We start from the raw sequence: 22,865 nt of genomic DNA on the forward strand, positions 1-22,865 counted from the left end.
TAATAGAGCTGTTCAGCAGAGTTAAGGCAAGTGAGCTGTAAACAGATTTTTGTACTTGTGCAAACACACACTCAGTGCATCCTGCCAGGAGAAAAATGCAAGACTTGTGTTTCTTTTTAACCTTTTTACCTTTTTTCTCTCCATAATATACCTTTTACTCTGTGACCAGTTAAGGCAGTGTTTTTCAACCTTGGGGTCGGGACCTCATGCGGGGTCGCCTGGAATTTCTAGTAATTGATAAAAATAAAAAAAAACAAACCTTAATAACAAAAAATATATGATGAGTTGAGAGAAACAATCACAATCCATAAAAGACATGACAAACTGTGAAGCTGAAACTGAAGCACTGTGGTTCTGTTTATCTGTCAAATGTTCATTGTGGTCGGTTTCAGATGCTGCAGCTCTTTCGTAATTCATAGTTTGAGTTCTTGTTTTTTCAGTATTAATTGTCAGCCTTGCAAATTCAAGTTGGACTGACTGTACGTATCCTGACCAAGGAAAATCAAATTCTCACTTTGTGCTGTGATCTCCACCAGGCTTTTCTGCCTCCGTCCATAATAATATACATTATATGGACTAAATGTCGTCTGAAATTAAGGTTTATTTGCAACACAGTATAGCAAACTATTGTGATACAGCAAAAAAAAAAAAAAAAAGTCTCTGTTTTGAATGTCTGGGGTCACCAGACATTTGTGATGTTAAAATGGAGTCACGAGCCAAAAAAAGTTGGGAACCACTGAGTTAAGGTTTAAGAAACAGCAAAAACATCACCACGTGTGACTTTATCCTGGAATACTGACAGACTGATTCCCTGAAAGGATACAGTTTTCGAAGGTCATTGCACTGGCAGCGGAGGTAACTTTAGAGCACACATGGACAGATGCTTCAGTCCACTAAGGAAGTTTGCTGACAGGAAAATGATGCTGACTTGAATGCATCGTTGGGGTTTTGTCAACCGTCTCCTCTGTGCCCCCCCCCCCCCCCCCCCCCCCTCCTCTCTCTGCAGGAGTCAGTGGGAGTCTTGTCAGTCCATTTTGTGATGCCTTGGTTTCTCACTCTGTTTACTTCCCTGCCCTGCTGGGACTCTGTCCTGGCTGTCTGGGATCTCATCATACTGCATGGTATGTACACACATGCACACACACACACACACACACGAGATTGGACAAAACTGACTGCAATTTTTTTTTAACACTGCGAAATATATTGCGATATGAAAAACTACTCAGGAGGATTAAATAGCTGTGTGGTGCTGACGTAAATGGTCAAACAAATTGGTTGTGTTGACAGATGCATGACACTCTCAACACTGAACACGTGTTTCAATATCATCCTTCTTGTAGCCAAAATAATTCCAGATATCTGACGTTGCTTTTCTTTTTGGCACCAAGTCTTCATTTTCAGTGATTTTTCTCTTGTTCGTTGCTTATTTTTCAGTAGTCGCTTTTCCATTGGACATCTGCGCAAAACTTCACCAATATTTACCAAATGTCGAAAAAACAGAAGTGCGGCATATCGGTTTTTCCGTTAAACCACAAATGCGATGATTTGTTTATTTATTATCGCGAGATGACACGAGAAGTCATTCCATAAACATGGCAACGAACGTAAATATGGTGTTGATTTACAGATATATTCATTATTATTATATATTACCCCTCTATCTCGTACTAAATTAAAAAATGATTGGGTTTCCTGGTGTGTTCACACATACAACAACATGTTTCTTCTTCGCTTGTAACATTCGTCAACATCATTTTTTTTTAATTCACCTGACTCTAGTTGCAAAAAAAGGTCTTTCCATTGCAGTTTTGTGTGATATACCATTTACGCTACGCCCGAAAAACCACCTCTTGCCAGCGCAAAAACTTTTAATCAAAAAATGAGACTTTTGGTGAAATTGTCGTTTTTCCATTGGGTAAATTTTTATACGCAAGTTATATTTGCGCAATTTGAGGGTCAATGGAAAAGCGACTAATGTTGTTATCAGTGACTCACTCCATGTGCAGGGGCGTGGTCTGCTTCAGCAAACTGATTAAGAACGATTGTGATTGGTGGATCGCTGCATGCACTGTGTGTCATGTACCCAGGTTGAAGTTAGATGAGAACACGTTGAGTTCATTGGCCTCCTACATCGCAGGACCTGCGATGTGACTATTGCGCACACGTACATTGCGATGATGATGCTCAAACGATATACTGTGCAGTGTGAACACAGCATTAAGTTGATTTTTAGACAAAACCTTAGTTTAAAGTCTGTTTCTTTTTTATTTTGTCTCTTTCTACACTGCAAATCATCTGGTTCTTACAAGATTAAAAAAACTCTTAGATTTAGAAGTATTATTTGATATTTGTTTTTTATTTATTTATTTTGAACATGCAAAGAAACAAAACAAAGCAAAATAAGACAAAAACAAAATAACATTTAAATGAACAGAATCTATCAAGTGCGTGTCTGAATGTGCATGGTCGAAAAGGAGTAGGAAGAAGTATAAACTTAGTGTTAGATAACTGATCTTGTTTTTAGAGTTAGTTTCTTATTTTAAGTGTTCATACATCGTAAACATTCTTATTCCTAGATTTAACTATCTTAATTCAAGAAATCATGTCAAGTGAAATTCTCTTGCTGCATGGACAGATGTTTCTCTTGTTTTGAGTACCTTTTCCCTCAGATTTAGTGTTTTTATCTTGTTTTTAGACACCCATTTTTTGCAGTGTACAGCTCCTTTGCCTCATTTGCATGCAATAAAATATTCAGATATTAGTTTGACATTCTGGCGAGTATGCGTCAGGGTTCCCACGGGGTCTTAAACGTCTTGAATTTACAAATCTGCATTTAATACCTTAAAAAAGAAAGTCTAGGTAAGGTATTAAAGTTGGCATACACTTGTTGGCTGTACTGTGTTTAAATGTGTCTGTTAAATGTCCAAACTGCAAAGAAAGTACAAGAGGTCCTCGGGTTACGCAGTACTCGACCTACGCTGTTTCGACTTTACGACGCCTGAGTCTCGTCCGCAGAGGATCCCAATATGGAACGATTTTTGAAAGCTTCAAGGGGAGTGATGGACAGTGTACAGTGCTACCGTGAGATCTGGGAGGAAAAGAGGAAGATTTCCTTCCAGACGGACATCTCCAAGTACTTCACCAAGGTGGAGAGGCCAGTAGAACCCGTACCTTCAACGTCTACAGAAGATCCTGCACCTGCTACCCCTCCAGATAATCCGGATTCCCCAGCAGCAGCTCTCACAGCCTCCCCTCCTTCTTCTCCAGCCACCTAGTATTAGGTATTTAGGGGGTATTAAAGGGTTCATTCTGATTTACGCGAAAATTCGGGTTACGTCGCCAGCGTAGGAACGGAACTCGTTCGTAACCCGAGGACCTCCTGTAACATTAGTCGACTCAGTTCCACCCGTTCCAACCTGATAATTTATACTAAAATTAGGAACCAGTTATCGCTAACTTCGCAGCCCCCGGTGAGAAATGATCGCAGAACATTTAGGCCAACATGTGCAGCTGTTACTCGCCTGGGAAAGCTGACTTTGGGAACTTTTAAGGGTCAACTTGCAAATGAAAAGTACAAATTTAATAATGCCTGGTTGGAGAAAACCAGGCTGTGAGATGGGCATTAAATTCTGTTCTAAGTCATCTTAAAAAGGCTTAAATTTAACTTGTAGGAGCCCTGATACATATTCCCATCAACTTGTTGTAATGTTCCAGAAACGACTACAGGGTCTTGTTTGTTTCCACAGGTCTGTCCGCTGTGTTCCGCACCGCTCTGACCATCATTGAACTCCTCGAGCCTCGACTGTTGGACCTGAATGATGAGGGAGCTGTGTTACCTCTGCTGCTCAGAGTACCTGTGGACATGTGAGTACAGTCACATTTAGTGATAAGTTATCTGTTGTTAGTGAAGAGTTAGAAAAAAGATGGAATCAAAGCACTTTATTTTAGAATTTAACTACTAAAAATAATTAACAAAGTCTCAATCTACCACCTAGAGTCAACATTTTCAGTCTATTTACCACAGAACTATGAGCACTGTTCACTATGTGAAGGACTGGTGTGTGTTTCTTCATTTGGTTATTGTGGCATTACTGATACCATGACACTCTCTTTTTTCTGGCGTTTCTGCAGAGTTTTGTTTTTTTTTTGGATTTGTGTGACCACTAGAGGGAGTCACTCTCCCGGTCTCCCATACTGATGAAAACTATTACCATGTAGATGTCAGGGTAGAGACTGCGATCTGGTAGGATCGGCGATTCTACCAGTAGAGACTCCGATCGTAGTCTCTACCAGTAGAAACTCCGATCAGAGTCTCTACTGGTAGAAACTCCAATCCGAACCCTAACCCTAACCCTAACCCTTCTACTGGCAGGATCGGAGTTTCTACCAGTAGAGACTCTGATCAGAGTTTCTACTGGTAGAGACTACGATCGGAGTCTCTACTGGTAGAATCGCCGATCCTACCAGATCGCAGTCTCTACCCTTACATAGACTTTGACCTAATCATCAGAAAGTGATCATATGGGATGAGAACCATTAAGAAACAACTTTTAGAGTGAGAGAACATAGCAAAGGGATAAAAGTTCGAAGCACTGTTACTGTTTTGGAGTTTGATGCTGAAATGGCAGCGTTTCTTCTACACAGGTGAGGTATATTATGAGGCTTTTGAAGGTATAAAGTTATTTAATTTTATTACCTCCACCAAGGAACGGCAGATGTTATGTTTTCATCAGGGTTTGTCTGTCTGTCTTTTTGTTTCTTTGTTTGTCTGTTTGCAAGATAACTCAAAAAGTTATAGATGGATTTGGATGAAATTTTCAGGAAATGTTGATACTGGCACAAGGAACAAATGATTACATTTTGGTGGTGATTGGGGGGGCGGGATCTGCCTTGGCGGAGGTGCTTTTCTAGTTATATTTGTCAAGTATCTGTCAGACTAATGTGCAACAGTTCTGACCTTGTTTGGACGATTTCAAACAGATCTTTAGTTCAGCTATTGACAACACACACCGCACAGTAAACAGAGGTGATTAGTGGTTTTACTGTGGCTGTTTTCTGTCTAAATACAGAGCTAAGCTAATAGAACTATAATGTGAACTATCAGCTGATGCAGTACATGAATATTATAAGACACAGTGTGAAAAAATATGGCTCTGAGTTTTAGTTTCAAGAAGAAAACTTGATGATACCATAATACAGATGTGCGTAAACAATGAGCTTTATACTTTATTCAGTGACTTCATATAGTCTGCCGATACCTGGAGTTGATTCATTGGTGGTTTTGGTCCCCACTGTATTCTAGTACATGATTTGATGCAGATAATTTGGAATATTAATTACCTTATAAAACTTTTTTAGCAAACGACAACTAAGTTTGAGAGTCTGGTTCCAACCGGCTCTATATGTTGTGTCATGAGATAAGTTTTGTTCTGATTTGGCACTATATGAATAAAATTTGATTAATGATTGATTGATTGAAATTTTTAGACCTTTCTATATATTCATCCATCAATGGGCAGGTGTAAATAGTTCACATTCTGTCTTCCACAACTGAACCATGAATGCAGTCCCAGACCACCATCACCAGTGTGTGAAAATGATGGTTCCCGCTGAAGAATGCGCAGCAGAGTTCTCACAGCTGAGTGTTCAGACTTGGCACTAAATAAAACCGCAGGCGGCTCATGAATATGAATCAGCTCATCAGGAGTGGACATGTTTTGACATTCCAAAAAAAGTAAAGTGTCATTGTTTGGTTTGGTTGCTTCACTTGTTGTTCGGTACATGTGGATTAAACATCTTTTATGCTAAATTAGTTCCTTCAATGGCATCCCACGCTGCTTTCAGTAAGACCCCTCCGTCTCTCTGTCCGTCTACGTTGAATATAAACGTCACATGTTTTGTTGACATGGAGCTGTAGTTATGGCAACTCAGCTGGGTCACTGGGTTTGTGTATGCAGCTTGTGTGTGTGTGTGTGTGTGTGTGTGTGTGTGACGAAGTGGTGCACAGCAGTTATTAAAATCCACTTTATCATATTTATTTTAATAGATAAGCTCGCTCAAACTACTTAAATTTCACAAAGAATGACCCACTGTTTGGACGTCGGTTTGTTTACTTTGGCCAAAGATCTGTGGAGCAGACTTTGGATAAATGGGCCTTACGCAGCCAAGTAGTTTCCACAAACGTAGTCCTGTCACATTTGGCAGTGATAAAGTACTTTATCATGAGCAGGCGGCAATGACTGGCAAATGGATTTATGAAGGACAAATCTGTAGGGTTGTTCAACAGCTACTCGACTGACTGTTTTTGTCGGTTTATCCACAGCACTCCAAGTGTTGTTCAAGTGTCAATGTAATGAGCAAATGTGTACAGCCAGCCCCGATTTCTGAGCTTTAAACAAAGGATCAGCGTATTTTGATCCACTTCTAGCTTTTAGCGTATGGAACACTCAAGGGCAGCACTGACAGTCCCATTCTGTTCTACCTCTGGTGTTCACTCGGGCAGCCTGCCATCACGTCACATTGAGAAGGCCTTGTTGCTGCCTTGGCATCATTATGAAAGCTTGGTTAGAAGTCAACACTAAGTGGTCCGACTGTCTCCCAGGGCGGGATCCCCTTACGCTGGGAAGACGGTGTGGAAGAAAAAGGGAAAGAAGCGAGTGGGGTAAAAAGAATGAAAGATGAATGAGGGGGCAGAAAGGGACACGGGTAGAAAAGAGGTGACGCTAATTTATGAAGGGACAGAGACGGAGAGGAGGGCAATTAGTTTTCTACAGTAATCTAATCCAGTAATGTGAATTTTCGAGCCTAAAGTAAAGATTACTAAAGGCATGGGGGTCCAACTTATTTGAGTTCAGAGGTCACAGACAGCCCTGTTCGACCTCAGACGGGCCACACCAGTAATGATGATGATTATAATAACAACCCCAAATTTTTCTTTTAGCTTTAATGCAAAAAAAAGTACAATTACAGTATGAAAATATTTATATTTGGATTTCTTTAAGGATAAGTGATGTGTGGTTTGTCTCAGTCCTGTGGAATGATATGTAGACTGCTGCTCTCAACATTTAATTGTGTAACTTGATTGTTATTTTGTTGATGTAACCTGAATTTCTTTATTAGATTATGTCTATATCCGTTGCCAACTGTTGTTTTTTATGTTCTGTTTCATCATCATCATCATCATCATCATCATCATCATCATCATCTTTATTTGCAGACTTGGGAGTCTATTTAAAAACAAACAAACAAGCAATCAACAAACAGAATACATTTAAAAAATACAGGGTAAAAATACAAACAAAACATCATCAATATTATAAAAGACAACTGTACCAGTGTCACCACAGTTGATGACTGGTATCGCACCGAACTATGACTGGGATTAATCAAAAGCTGAAGCTGTTTGTTGTGTATGTCAAAAATATAAATAATGAATAAAACTAAGTGTAAAAAAAAAAGAAAATATTTATATTTGGGTCTTCCCATGAAACTGGATTCATTTTGGTATCTGGCACTTTATCAGCTTTTTAGACCCAATATAAAAAGAGAAATTTAGACATATTTCCCCCAAGAATGTATCTAATGATGACCTCAGATAAATACAAAAAAAAAAAAAAAGATATACTCTAGCTCTGAGCCAGTTCCAAATTAATGAATTTTTAATCAAATATTGGAGCCAAAAATAGGACCAAAATTGGGACAGGAAAAGCTACACTGGAAAAAATCTAAGTCTTACCAAGTGTATTTTTCCTCATTTCTCATCAAAATATCTCATCAGTCTTAAAATAAGACATAATCACCTTAAGAGGAACTTTTCAGTGAGATATAAGAACTTATTTTTAGACAATAGATCTGGAAAATCTTATTTCAAGAAATATTACCAAGATAATTTTCACTTGTTCCATTGGCAGATTTTTTTTGCTTAATTCAATATATATATATATTTTTTTGCTTAATTCAAACCCTGTGTATGGTTCTGTTATTATATAGGTCATTGTGATGGATGGTTGTTTCAGAGGTTCATCCATTTCCTGTGATTGTCCATCTCCTCTGGGCTGTCAGTCAGCTGTCACCTCACACCCAACACCATATAAAAAAAACATCTTCTCCTACGCTCCGTGGACACATTTATCCCGTTTCTTGACTTCAGTTTTAGTAAAAATCTGTAAATGACTTTGACTGGCTTTCTCATCTCAACCCACACTTTCCTCCTGCTCGTCCACACACACATCCAGTCCACCAGTCCTACCCTTGCCTGTCTTTCTCTTTTGTTTCCCACCTCTTTCACAATTCCCAATTCCCATCAACCTCCCTGGGCCGTCCCTCCTCCCCTGTGTTCTCATTTTCTCCTCTGCGTCCCCCCTCTCCTCCTCTAGGCCTCCTTTCATTCATTCATTTATCCTCATTGACACATTGACACCCTCGTTCAGCAAGAAGGGGTTGACACATCATTTGTTTACTTCACACTGACGAGGCTGGCTTCAGTAAAGTCTCGGCTGTTTTTTTTTTGTTTTTTTTTCTTCCACTATTCTTTAACCTTTTGATAATGCTCAGCTGGCTCCAGACTGACGATCACTCACCAGGGGTTTCTGGCTTATGTATTGAAGAACATTTTGAAACAATATGATTCCCCCCCCCCCCTTTCCCATTTCACCGTTTCCAGCACTGTGACTTTGTTTTAAACGAACCTTTCCCTGAGTAATCCGATACAGGAAATTGTCCCCTCATCGCTTTTAACATCTTGTAATGTAATCCTTCCTCTAAGTTACACAAAGCATATACTGACGCTTTGACAGATCTATTCGAGGCATTTGCTTTGTATTTGACAGATACAAAGTTCATTCACATCGGGGGGGAAAAAAGCACTTAAATGGTGAAGAACAGGCAGCTAGAACACCCTTTAAAGTGTTTTACTTCTCCAAGTTCTCTCCAGACAGATTAAACCGTGCAGATAAGACACTTTCCAAACTATCGGCTGAAGATGGGACCAACAGCAGAAGTAGTCGTTTCATCTGGAAATGCTCTCTTCAAGGGAAAATCCCGTCGAGCTTAAAAGATTTAATTTCAAAATTCAGAGGGTGCGCACTACTAGGAAAAACTTTTAGCATATCTGTGTGTGGTGTTAATGTATGGAAACGATTGAGGGAGGAGCACAAGGAATGTTCAAACATAAGCCAATTCAAAAACACATGTTTTTCACAAGATATAGGGATGAGGGTTATTCATTGTCACCATATGTTCACTGTAGGGATGTGACGATATGAAAATTTCATATCACGGTTATTGTGACCAAAATTATCACGGTTATCATTATTATCGTGGTATTGTTGAAATTGTGCTCAAAATGTTGAAAAAGTACTAATACACACACTGAAATAATTTAACCAAGTAGTATTCTGAAAAAAAACAAAAAAAACCCCAAATAAAATAATTGTTACAATGTGTTTATGCATTTGGCAGACGCTTTTTTCCAAAGCGACTTATAGGGGAAAACCAATTAAATCACTCAATCAATCAAATTTTATTTATATGTTGCCAGATCGCAACAAAAAAGTGATCTCATGACACTTTATGTATAGAGTTGGTCAAAAACCAGACTCTAAGCCAATTTACAGAAACCCAACAGAAACAATGTACCTTCTGTTGCAGAAACATTCAAATATTAACCCTTAGCGGTCTGAGCCTATTTTGTCCGTTTTTCAGTCCTTTTGATTTTGCCTTATATACTATATAAACAAATGTTTACTATACCCATGTTTGGTATCTTTTTTTCTATCTCATCTGTCTATTATTTTTTCACTTTAACCTACTATATCAACACAAAAGGACAAAAAACACACAAAAAATATAAAATATATAAAATCCGATTTGAAAAATGTATTTCCTTTATTGCATAAATAACACACAGATGCTTAACGAACCTTTTCAAAGACCTTAAAAGTGAATATCGGTTCCAAATATTAGGTATATAAAATCGAAATTGTAATAAATTAAAACTATACTCAAATATTTGACATTAAAATATATCTTTACATAGGTGTTTTCTCTGGAAAAGTGCGGCAATCAAACACGGTGATCATGATAATTAGAATTTAAACGGTAATACTAACCGTTGGCAATTTTACCGTGGTTTATCGTTATACCGGTAATCGTTACATCCCTAGTTCACTGTTGTTTATGTATATAGTTCCTTCTTTGAGGTAGTTAGTTATTTGTTTATTTATTCGCCAGCACAACTAAGAAAGGCATTGGTAAAATATTATATGTGTATTTATATATTGTGTGTATGTATAAACGTATGTCTGTGTATATGGATGAATGTGTGTGTATGAATAGATATATAAATATAGAGGAGTAATGTAAAAGGAAGAGGGACATATAATAACATTTTAGAGAGAGGGGGTGGGATTAAATAAGTGGCACTTCTTCCCACCCCTTTTTGGGCATGTAAATGGAAGTATTGTGCTGTTCTTCTGCCTAAGATTGTTATGATTCTTGATATTTGTATTATTATGTATGTTTTGCTAGTTTGCATATATGTTAAGTTCAGTTTATGTTCGGAATAAATCACTAAATCACCAAAAAAAAAAATCACAAAAAGATAAAAATCACTCTCACCTTGATGTTTGTTCCTGAACTTATTGATTAATGACTTTGAGCTTGACGTTCAGGGATTCAGATTTACTTATGTAGTTATTACTTTGACTAGATGTACAGCTGGAGCCTCTTAAATTCAGGGAAGCTGCAGGTCCGTCTGTGTTGCCATGGTAATGCTTGTAGGAATATACAGTCACGGAAAAAATTATTAGATCATCAAAAGTCATCAGAAACAGTGGTTATGCAATCAAGTACTAACTCCTGTGTGTATCATGTGACTAAAACAGACAGAAAAGAAAACATGGAATGTCTAAAAGCACTGTTTTTGTCAGTACAATGCCATAGATATAGATGTAAGAACTGAAGTGATTTTGGTTATTATCAAGAAAACATGGAAAATGGATAGATATCAGCTCTGAAATTAAACTACTATGAGCTAGTTTTTGTTGTTATCGTTATATTTGTCCAAACAAATGTACCTTTAGTTGTACCAGGCATTAAAATGAACAAGAAATTGAAGAAAAGAAGGGGTGGTCTAATAATTTTATCCATGACTGTACACACTAGAGCCAAACCGATTAATCAGCAGGCCGATTATAGCGTATCACCGATTAATCAACATCGGTCAATATGTAACTGATGTGTTGACTTTTTTGCTGTGCGGAGATTCTGTCACTCTGCACCTGTGTGTCTGTGCTGCCTGGAGAGTTAGAGGAATAGTAAAGCGTGGTCAGTTTCAGTTTCATTTTAATAATCACAGACCACTATCTACCCCACCCCCGTCTTACAAAATATTCACCCTCCATGCCTGTCCCTGTACTTCCTGTGTACCTCATAATTTCATTCTGCAGGCGCACCTGGATATTAATACTGTATATTAACCCATAAGGACCCAGTGTGACTTTTGTGGGAGTTCTAAAATGTTATTTTCTCTGTATTTAACTTCCTTAAGGGGTTTATCTTCATTTGTTTATAATATTACCTTCTGTGTTTTTTTTTTTTAATGAAAATCATGTATATTCCTAAATTTAATTCACTGATCATGTAGACGTTCATTTAAGCTCAGATTAAAGTTGAGGGTTATTATATCAAAAATGGAGAAAACTGCTGAAAAAGTGACTTTTTCCAGTAAAATATATCATTAACTGAACATAACCCAAGCATTTCCATCCACTGTCATTGATCAAAATCCATAAGTTTTACTGGTTAATCCATGTTGTAGAAGATAATGGTGTTTCCACGTTCACTACAGAGTCTCTGAATGTCCAAATGGGTCATATCTGATGACCATGAAAAGATGAATTGTGTATTTTACACCAATTATTTACATGTATTGATTGGATTAACGGATCAACAGTTTAGATTTGTAGATGGTTTTGGTCGATAGTGGATGTTTGGGTCTTTTTGGGTTAATTGTCATTTACAGAATGATTTACCAAACAATGTTTATGTTTCTACTAGTGGTGGGCAGCGGTTAAAATTTTTAATCGCGATTAATCGCATGGCTTTCTGCGATTAATCGCGATTAATCACATAGTTGTTGGGGGGGGGGGGGGGGGGGGGGGGGCATGTATTGCCTTTCAGTGATATTCCAGACTGGAAGTACTCCGGTGATAAAAATAATTGCACGTCAGTGCTTCCAAACAACTGTGTCCTTCTCAACCCCACTATCTGAAGACATTTAAAATGAAAATGTCCATGTAAAAAACCACTACTTTTACACATGTTTATGTCCCCACCAGTGTATTTACAGTTGTGAGTGATTGACAGGAGTCTTAAGCCCACTAATCAGTACTAATACTAATAAGCCCATTAATATGGGATGTTCAGTTGTTCAAAGCAAGCAAAAGGGGCCCTGAAGTGGTCAGAATAAGTTGCACTAATGTATGTTTTATCCTTTCCGTGTTACCGTAGTTAGTTCGGACATAGAACTAACAGACATGTTTCTTTCACTCTGTTTGTATGGCCCCAAAAACGTTTGCCTGTGAGTATTTTATGTTCACTTGTTGTAAGAATGAATAGTATCAAATATCTCTGATGTGAGCCTTTGTTGCTGAATAAAAAGACGTTGTAAATCTTTAATTAACCTGTAAATGCTAATCGTTAGCGTGTCTATGGATTTTCCCATTCAAGTTAGCATCGAGATAAAATGACTGCTAATACAACATTCACATCGTAAATGAGTAAAGGTTAGTTCAAAGGTTGACATATTAGACCTAAACACAACCAATGAATTTACATAAACTTAGCATGAGCCTGCATAAAGAATTAGCAACCCATCTCCGACTGCTTGCATAAACAAATTAGCTTAAACATCAGCATTACTTGTAAAGTGCGCCGGTTTTCTCCTCTCAGCTGCACATACACACAGCACCGGTGTGTGGACCGGCAAAATAAAAGCATGAGTTTCAAAATAAGAGTCCGTATGTATAAATCAACTAAGACTTGCTTGAAAGGCAGAACAATAATAAAACGGCGTTAACGTGAGATAAAAAAAATTGTCTGCGTTATTTAATGAATGCGTTAATGCGGTAATAACGCGTTAACTTGCCCACCCCTAGTTTCTACTAATATATATAATAATCTATATATAGATAATATGATAATAATGTATAAATACAGAGTAGGGAAGCAAAATTTACAATATTTGAGGCAGGGATTGAAAGACAGTGTATGACCAATTACTTTATTGAAAGTCATGAGAATTTATTTGCCACAAGAAAATTGACATAATAGAAAATGTTTTTATTCTATGTGTCCTCCTTCTTTCTCAATAACTGCCTTCACACGCTTCCTGAAACTTGCGCAAGTGTTCCTCAGATATTGGGGTGACAACTTCTCCCATTCTTCTTTAATAGTATCTTCCAGACTTTCTCGTAACGGTTTTGCTCATAGTCATTCTCTTCTTTCCATTATAAACAGTCTTTATGGACACTCCAACTATTTTTGAAATCTCCTTCGGTGTGACGAGTGCATTCAGCAAATCACACACTCTTTGACGTTTGCTTTCCTGATTACTCACATGGGCAAAAGTTTCTGAAAAGGTATGGATAATAGTGTTAGGTATGATTATGACATCAATATATGTTTGGTTTCAAAACAATTGACGTAGTGCCTGCTTCCCCACCCTGTATAATATATGGACTTATGGACTTTTTGGCCAATGATGCCAAAAAACTATCAAGAACTGCAGCTTTAAGACAGGTGAGCTCTGACATACAATATATGGATAAGGGTATTCGTTGGGCCTTAACCAGGGGCTCCACCATCATCTGAGATTGTTACAAATGAGCTGACAAAAAGTCCCATCACAAACCTGTGTGTATCATTCATTCATCTTCTCCTGTGATCTGTGTTTATTTTCAATCTCACCCAGACTCTATCTATTTGACACTGTGATGATTTATCATTATGTACTGAGTTGGATCCCTGCACCATGTGATCTGTCCTTTGTCTCCTCAGTCACTGTCAGCTCACATTAGTATTATTCACCTGTTTGTCCACACACGGATACATTTGTTTTATTTTTATGTATTTTATTAAACATGTATTTAACCAAATAAAGTCCCATTGAGATCGAGATCATTTTTACAAAAGTGACGTGGCCAAGAGGTCAGCAGCACACACCGTGAAAGGATACAGCTTTAAAAGACAAGTAATAACAATAAATTAAAACATACAACAATTTAGTAATAACAGAAAAGTTTGACAGTTTTTATTGTGCAGTTAAATTTTTTTAGTGCAAATTTTGTCAGACATTTAACAGACACATTTAAACTCAATACAGCCAGCAAGTTTATGGGAACATAACTTAAAGGAGTGATATTTTGCTTCTTTAACCTCCTAAGACCCACTGTCCACATTTGTGGACAAGAGTTTCACAACTTTATACAAACAAAAAATAAAAGAAAATTGTCCACCACAAAGGACATTCCATAAAAATTTTAAAAACTGCATCTGAAAAAACTGTTGCCTCATGATGTTTCCAATACAGGCACTTATTTCATAACAAACAAAAAAGCTTGTACTTTGCTGACATTTCCTGGGTCTTAGAAGGTTAAATGGAGTTATGCATTTTAAAACATATCCTTGTGGTCTTTATAAACTGTAAATGCTATACTTGGGTCTGAATTCTTCATTAATTCAACTCCACAGGTCCATCTTCAACCCTATTTCTGAGTAATGACACCAGAAAGGTGGTTTTGAGTGCTGGCCCTTTAAATGCAAATGAGCCACTTCAGGCCCCGCCCCCTCCAGGTTGTTGGCTGTGCTGCTCTGTCCCGTTCAACCAACAACTGAACATTTTAGGTAATCGGGTCGAAGTTTGGACATATTTCCAACCGCTGCTTCTGATAAACAGTTATGTCGTACTCTGAGAAATGTTCATCGGAAGTCTTGACCTTATATGTGCAAATGTCATGACGCAACTACTTCTAATACATAACAAATTTAGCAGGAATTAAAACTGGTTGTAGAAATCCACTCAATTTTTGCCAGAATGAATATAAAGATAGCTTTGCAGCACCTGGAGGGTTCAAATTCAAACTTTTTGAACTATTAGGGTCCAAATACACAATTTTTTTTATCCGAAATCCTGATCTGTTCTGGAGCACTGATGATGACAAGATGAAATGGTTGTTTAGTTCAAATGTACATAAATTAGCATTATTTGTTTGTAAAGCCTGGAAAAAGCGGCAGATATGTTTGTTTAAATAGGTCAGTATTTTGTTTTGTTTATATACTCTGCCTGTTGTCTGGTACTTGATCTTTGGTTTGTATTTATGGTGTCTTGTAAGCCCATGGAAGGGCTGAGCATGTCTGTATGCAAGACACAATAATAAAAACATTCATTCATTCATTCATACACAAATAAATGAACCAAAGACTAATAAAAGTGGGTTTAGATCACAGGTGTCAAACATGCGGCCCGGGGGCCAAATCCGGCCCGCCAAAGGTTCCATTCCGGCCCGAGGGATGAAAGTGCAAAAATTAACCTGAACAGTCAAGGTTGTCAAAAATCATTTTGGTTCAGGTTCCACATACAGACCAATGTGATCTCAAGTAAAAATAACAACAAAATAACCCATAAATAATGACAACTACAAATTTTCTTTGTGAAAAACTGAAGTGAAAAAATAAGATTGCACTGTGAAAATATTTACATTTACAAAACTGTTTTTTCCACGATAAAATGCAAATAAATACATAAATATAAACAAAGATGAACAACCCGAAATGTGCAATTTTAACAATATTCTGCCCGTTACTAAATGTTTTGTGCGTTTATGGATCCACTGTGATCTGGAGTTGTGTTAATAACAAGAGGTGGAAAATTGCAGAAATTGTTCAAGTTTTAGTTCCTCCTAAACTCCTAAAAATCCTAAAATTTTAACACTATTCTGCCTGTTACCAACTGTTTATGTAATGCTGTGTGTAAATGTACATGTATAAATCATAAGTCGAGGTATAATATTGTTAAAATTGCACTAATTTTTCAAATGAAATTTCTGTTTTTTCAGGTTATTCACATCTTTTTTGTAAATGTAAATATTTTTATAATTTAATTGGGGTTTTTTTGTACTAAAACAAAATGAAAAACTTGGATTTGTCATTATTTATGGGTTATTAAGTCATTTTTTTTACTGGTGTGGCCGACTTGAGATCAAATTGGGCTGAATGTGGCCCCTGAACTAAAATGAGTTTGACACCCCTGGTTTAGATAAATATGAGCCCTTTAAACACCTCATTTTCTCTGGTGAAACTTGGATTGTGCTTTGGTTTCCTTACCTGTTGTCCCTTTGCCTGCCCACAGAGCCCAGTACACTGTGTTAATCCCTGCCCTGTGGAATACCGAGCTCCAAGACTGGGAGCTGAAATGTATGAACAACCTGGTTCTGGATGAGACCCACCACGGACCCACAGCAGGTAAACAGTCAAACCCACCGGGGACCACTCAGCAGACAGTCGCTCAAACTCGGCTAACTCTTTCAGCCTACATCACTTAACCTTCAGCACTACACATGAACCTGAGCCTGTTATACACACACACACACACACACACACACACACACACACTGTTTTGTTGTGTGGTTTTAATGTCAGCGTGTCTGGCGTTTGGACCTCTGGGAGGACATCTCTGGTTTACCCAGAACAATGTTTCAGAAAGAGGGAACAGTCGGTCTTTGTTCACCAGCCTCTCTCACTTTGTTCTGTTTGTTAAATGTTGAGTTACCCAGTAGGATGCTTACTTTTCACGTTACCAGCTTTACTTCCATCAGTTATCTACGTCATTTAAAGATTTGTAACAGAAGTTTGACTTTTAGATTGTAAAACGCTGAAAAGCTTCAAACAAAATCCAGGTACTCAAGGGAAAACTTGTTAACAACAGTAAGGAAATATAAAAAGTTTTACTATTTATTGCATAACATTTAAGCTGTTGCCTTCACTTCTAATTAAAAAAATGTGATATAGTGCAAAAACTGTAGACTAAAGCTGATAATGAAAGAATCTTTAATATTATCCATTTTTACCTCCGCCAAGGAGGTTATGTTTTTGCCGGCATTGGTTTGTGTATCTGTTTGTTTGCTTATTTGTTTGTCTGTCTGTCCGTGTGCAAGATAACTCAAAAAGTTATGGACGGATCTGGATGAAAATTTCAGGAAATGTTGATACTGGCACTAGGGCTGCTCGATTATAGAAAAAAAAAATCACTATTATTTTAGCAATAATTGAAATCACGATTATTAAAAACGATTATTTGTTAACCTTAAAGTTGTTTATTTTTTTCTTGCAAAACAATGTAAAATATACTCTTTAAACATAAATAAAGCTTTTAACCACTAAAACAAAGTATTTTCACTTTTGTACGAAACAAAAAAATCTTTGAAATGAAATAAGTATACTGTAAATTCAAGTATGTTTCCTTTTGTAAACAAATAATGCACTGTAATTAAACTGCTATAGACTTGCCATAGAACTGTAGCAATTAAAAAAAAAAAAAAAAAAAAAAAAACACGTAAAGTGCAAATTATAAATTCAAGTATGTTCAATGTAGTATGAAACATAGTAAATTCAGTGGCGTGCCGTGAGGTTTCAGTTCAGGCCTTCTGTATACATCAGCCATCTACAGGGTGTCCCATAAGTTTCCATACATAGGAGACATAATACATATTGTTCTAACATGTATTTCTATATATTTCTTCTTTATAGTTCTTCAGCAGTGGAGGACACGCATTGAAATGTGTTCCCAACAAAATGGCAGTCATATAGAGCATATTATATAAATAAAAATGGTTTATGTCAAGAAACGTTTATTTTTCCTATGTATGCAGACTAATGGGACACCCTATAGAATACGCACGTTAGGGTTATACGGGTTAGGGTTAGGTTAATACGGGAGTTGCAGCGTAAAGAGATTCGGAGACTGAAGATTGCATTGCGGACGAAGTTGTTTTTATGCATTTTAGTTTTTCATAAGATAAAGATTATGATAAAGGTGGCGGTGGTAAAACTTTAGATGGTTTAAAAGGTTTGTTGTGTTAGCGGTCGGTGCGGACACAACTACGAAACACTTTTTGCACGTGATGTGTTTTTGCTCTTCGTCGTCTTCATCAAACCCAAAGTGATTCCATACAATTGAATTTGACTTGCCTGTTTTGTTTACCAAGCACTTCTGCTGTGATTCTCTTGCCGTTTTTCCAGACCACTAGGTACAACTTTCCTCTTGGGGTGGACCTGCCGGCTAGCAGGCAGCAGTAGCTTAGAGGGGGGCGGGGCAGAGCAGCTCATGGTAGCTTGCGTGCGCGTGAATTAAAACAACTCAAAATTAATAATCGTTTTTTTCTCGATTACATAATTTTTGTAATCGTTGCGTGTAATAATCGAAATCGTAATTGAATTTCGATTAATTGCACAGCCCTAACTGGCACAATGAACAAATGATTAAATGTTGGTGGTGATGGGGGGGGGGGGGCGATTGATCTGCCTTGGCAGAGGTCTGTGCTCTCCGAGTGCTTATCTAGTTTGTTTGTTTATTTATTTATTTATTTATTTAGTTGTTTAGTTTATTTTGAATATCTAACAAGACAAAGTAATCTTACTTAGTCCTTAGAAGTAAAAGAGGTAGTAAGAAGTCATGAAAAAAACAAAAGTTATACATATACAAGATTTCATTTGCACATTCGAAAAGGAGTGGGAGGGAGTATAACTTATTTAATCCCGCCCCTTCTCCTTTATCATCAGCATTATCACTTGGTTTCCATTCAAAATCCCACACTATTTATTACATTACATACATAAAGTCCATACAGATGTTCAGCATAACCTTTTACCCAAACACTAGAATGTGCTTTTCTAGGAACACTGCTCCAGGAGTGAATACAGGCCACTTCCAGACATTCACTGGCCAGCTGGGTGTACCTAACCTTGGTCATCAGACAGTCTCACCTCTACCGGAATATGTGTAACAGGACTGCATACAACTGCATAATATTGCAGAAAGCACCTGTATGTACTGGCATCTGCATAATACTACAGACTGGGAATCGTTGACAGGTCAGTCATAATCAAATCGTGAAGCTAGTAGAGATGCCCCCCCCCCCCCCCCCAGCACACACACACACACACACATATTTAGTAGGCCTGTAACGGTACAGAAAATTTTCGGTTCGGTACGTTTTTGGTTTTGAAAGCCACGGTTCGGTTTTTTTCGGTTCGGGAGGCAAGAAAACCCCTCAAAATGTTTTCAATGCATTTATGAATTTTTGAAAAATTTTCCTCCAATTTTTAAAAAAAATTTGAATATAGACAAACAGGAATATAATTCTGCTGCTATAAATCAAATAGAAAATAAAATTAATTATTAATATTACTAAATGTGTTTTAAACATTAGTATTGCACTTTTCCCTAACAGGTAGTTTTGAACAAACAACAAAAATCTAATCACAGTTCTGTCAGTTCACATTCTGCATAAAAATAACATAAAAATTCCACCTGAAGTGCAACATTAACAAGAGGACAAACTGATATTCTCTTTAAACAAACTGAGGAGCAACATTGACAACAAAAAATTAATCAAATTATTTATTTAGGACAGAGAACAAACTGTTTAGGACACTGTGTGTACGTGCGCACGTGTGTGCAGGGTGCGATTTGTCGGGGGGATGTTTTTTTTGGTCGGAGCCGGGGGGTGGGAGGCCATAACTAACGTAACAAACGCTGGTGTGAAACGAAAGCGAAACTTTATATACTTTCAACGTCCAACTACGAGTTCTATTCCTCTGTTATACAGCGTGTGTGTGTGTGAGAGAGACAGACAGACAGACAGACAGACAGACAGACAGACAGACAGACAGACAGACAGACAGACAGACAGACAGACAGAGCAAGTTTAAGTGTTTTAGAACTACCGTAGTTCCTGGGGGCCAAACAACGTCCGCCTTGTTAACGTCTTTTTCCTCGTTGTTGTCTTTCACCTGAACCTGAACTGATCCCAAACTGGACTGTAATGATGGTGGAGGGTCTTCAGTCTCTTCTTTCCAGGTTCACATCATATATATTTTTTTTTTTTACTTTATATCAGCTGCTATTTTGTATTTCGGGTCAATGTGCACGTCCTTCAATATGTCCATGTAGAACTTGTGCAGATTTAAAGTTCCGCATTGAACAGTGTCTTTAGTTACTTTTTCTTTTTCTCAACATACTGTGCTGTTTCGGTACAGCTGTGTACCGAACCGAACAGGTGTGTACCAAAACGGTTCGGTTCGGTACGTGTACCATTACAGGCCTAATATTTAGTGTTCAAAATAACATACTAACACATTGTCTTGGTGTCCATAGTACCCAAGATTGTCAAGTTTCAAAAAAAATAAAAAAACTAACATGAAATTTGCTGTGATTAATCAAGATTAATTACTTTTTTTCCTCTTAAGGTTGAAGCTTGTAATTATGGATATTTGATTCTGTAATTTTAGATTTAATTTACAAGCCAAACAAAAGTATAGTTTGAACTCTGAACACTTCTTGTCTATGAACTGCACATTCCAATGAGCAAAAACACATCAATAGCCACAGGACAAATGTAATAAAACCATCAAGGCCATCAACATGACTGAACCGCACTAACAGAAACAACAAAACTTAGGTTGTTAAAGGCACATATATCACATTTTCCTAAAAAACTCTATATGGACTCTTATGAGTTCAGAATGATGAACCTTTTTCACTCTTTTGAAACTGCTGGCTTCAGTCCTTTACTGTCAGTTTTTGAGACAACACCATAGAATGTACATGTTGCGTGTCGTTTGATAGTTGGATCAGTAATCTACAATCAATAATCTTTGCTTGAATTAAGCAAAAAATAAAAAATAAATCTGCCAATGGAACAAGTGAAATTATCTTGGTAAGATTTCTTGAAATAAGATTTTCAAGATCTACTGTCTAAAAAGTTCTTATATCTCACTGAAAAGTTACTCTTTAGGTGATTTTGTCTTATTTTAAGTGTGATGAGATTAGGCATGTAATGATTACCGGTATAATGATAAACCACGGTAAAATTGCAGACGGTTAGTATTACCGTTTAAATTCTAATTATCATGATAAGCGTGTTTGATTACCACACTTTACTGGAGAAAATGCCTATGTAAAGATCTGCTTTTATGTCAAATATTTGAGTATAGTTTTAATTTATTACAATTTTGATTTTATATACTATAATACTATAATATTTGGAACCAATATTCACTTTTAAAGTCTTTGAAAAGGTTTGTTAAGAATCTGTGTGTTATTTATGGAATAAATTATATACATTTTTCAAATCAGATTTTATATTTTTTTGTGTTTTTTGTCCTTTTGTGTTTTTATAATAGGTTAAAGTGAAAAAATAATAGACAGATGATATAGATGAAGTTGTGCTGAAAAAAAAAAAAAAAAAAACAGATCCCAACCATGGGTATAGTAAACATTTGTTTATATAGTAAATAAAAGCAAAATCAAAAGGACTGAAAAACGAACAAAATAGGCTCAGACCACTAAGGGTTAATATTTGAATGTTTCTGCAACAGAAGGTACATTGTAACAATTATTTTATTTGTTTTTTGTTTTTTTTTTCAAAATACAACTTGGTTAAATTCTTTCAGTGTGTGTATCAGTACTTTTTCAACATTTTGAGCACAATTTCAACAATACCGCGATAATAATGATAACCATGATAATTTTGGTCACAATAACCGTGACATGAAACTTTCATATCGTTACATCCCTAGATGAGATATTTGGACTAGAACTGAGAAAAAATACACTTGGTAATATTTTGATATTTCCAGTGTATTTCTAGGTTGTTATGATAGTATTTTACTGATCTGACCCACTTGAGATTAAATTGGTCTGTATGTGGAATCTGAACTAAAATTATTGGTATCTTCAGTGTAATTTTTGCATTTCACATATTCATCCCTTGGGCTGGGTTAAAAAATTGATTTAATCAATCTTAGATCGATCTCATTTTAATTTTGTGTAATCGATTAATAGTGGATGAGATCGATTTTTCAGAGCAGGGGCGGGAGTACGCGGAACCGTGGGCCACTCTGTCTTGTGAACCCCTGGGGAAGACTTGGTCTTGTTCGCGAAAAAGACGTGGAAAAGACGCGGTGGGGGAACCCCTTCTGCTGGAGGTCCTCCGGCCTCAAACTTGAACCCGCAGTGTGAAAGAACTGGCCACCCGGCAAGTCGTGGAAGCCGGTTGTTCTTGGAATAATATCCCCGACCAACATTCACGGAGTGCGTGCACCCCCCTGCCCCGCTCTGCTCCAACCAACAATCATGGAGCACCCCCCCCCCCCCCAGTGAGTAGAAGCCTCCAGCCATAAAACAGAATAAAGGTGACGAAGTCCGTTCTGTACAAACATGGGAATGTTTCTGTCTTGTTCATTATTTAACTCACATTCAGCTAATTACTGCTGAAATGTCATATTTATTTCCCTTCTGATATCAATATTGATCCCAGTATTGATGTGTTGCATGACTGCAGTACTTAAATAATCAGGTTACAACTCAAAATTGTACTTTGGTATCACTAAATTACTCTAAATCAATCAGTCAATTAATACTGAATCGACTCAATATTGGATCGAATTGAATCGTGATTAATCGATTCAGAACCTTATGAATCAAAATCGAATTGATTATGGAAATTGGCCATGATACCCAGCCCTATTCATCCCACGGGCCAGACTGGACCATTTGGCGGGCCGGATTTGGCCCCCGGGCC

General features: G+C 37.2%; 1 protein-coding gene and 1 long non-coding RNA gene across 2 annotated transcripts in view; one reads left to right on the forward strand and one right to left on the reverse strand.

The window, feature by feature from the left end:
• Positions 1-22,865, forward strand: part of LOC115421520 (rab GTPase-activating protein 1) — a 166,044-nt gene that overhangs the window by 15,172 nt on the left and 128,007 nt on the right. The window contains exons 8-10 of the mRNA XM_030137443.1: positions 1,007-1,121; positions 3,750-3,867; positions 16,412-16,524. Of these exons, the coding sequence (XP_029993303.1) occupies positions 1,007-1,121; positions 3,750-3,867; positions 16,412-16,524 (346 nt within the window). The remainder of the gene's footprint in view (positions 1-1,006; positions 1,122-3,749; positions 3,868-16,411; positions 16,525-22,865) is intronic.
• On the reverse strand, positions 3,075-4,002 carry LOC115421522 (uncharacterized). The gene is made up of 3 exons (XR_003935693.1): positions 3,992-4,002; positions 3,248-3,250; positions 3,075-3,201 (listed from the first exon to the last, which is right to left on the reverse strand). It is a non-coding gene; the product is annotated as an uncharacterized LOC115421522 (long non-coding RNA).

The sequence above is a fragment of the Sphaeramia orbicularis genome, chromosome 6, assembly GCF_902148855.1.
Source record: "Sphaeramia orbicularis chromosome 6, fSphaOr1.1, whole genome shotgun sequence".
Taxonomy (NCBI): Eukaryota; Metazoa; Chordata; class Actinopteri; order Kurtiformes; family Apogonidae; genus Sphaeramia; species Sphaeramia orbicularis.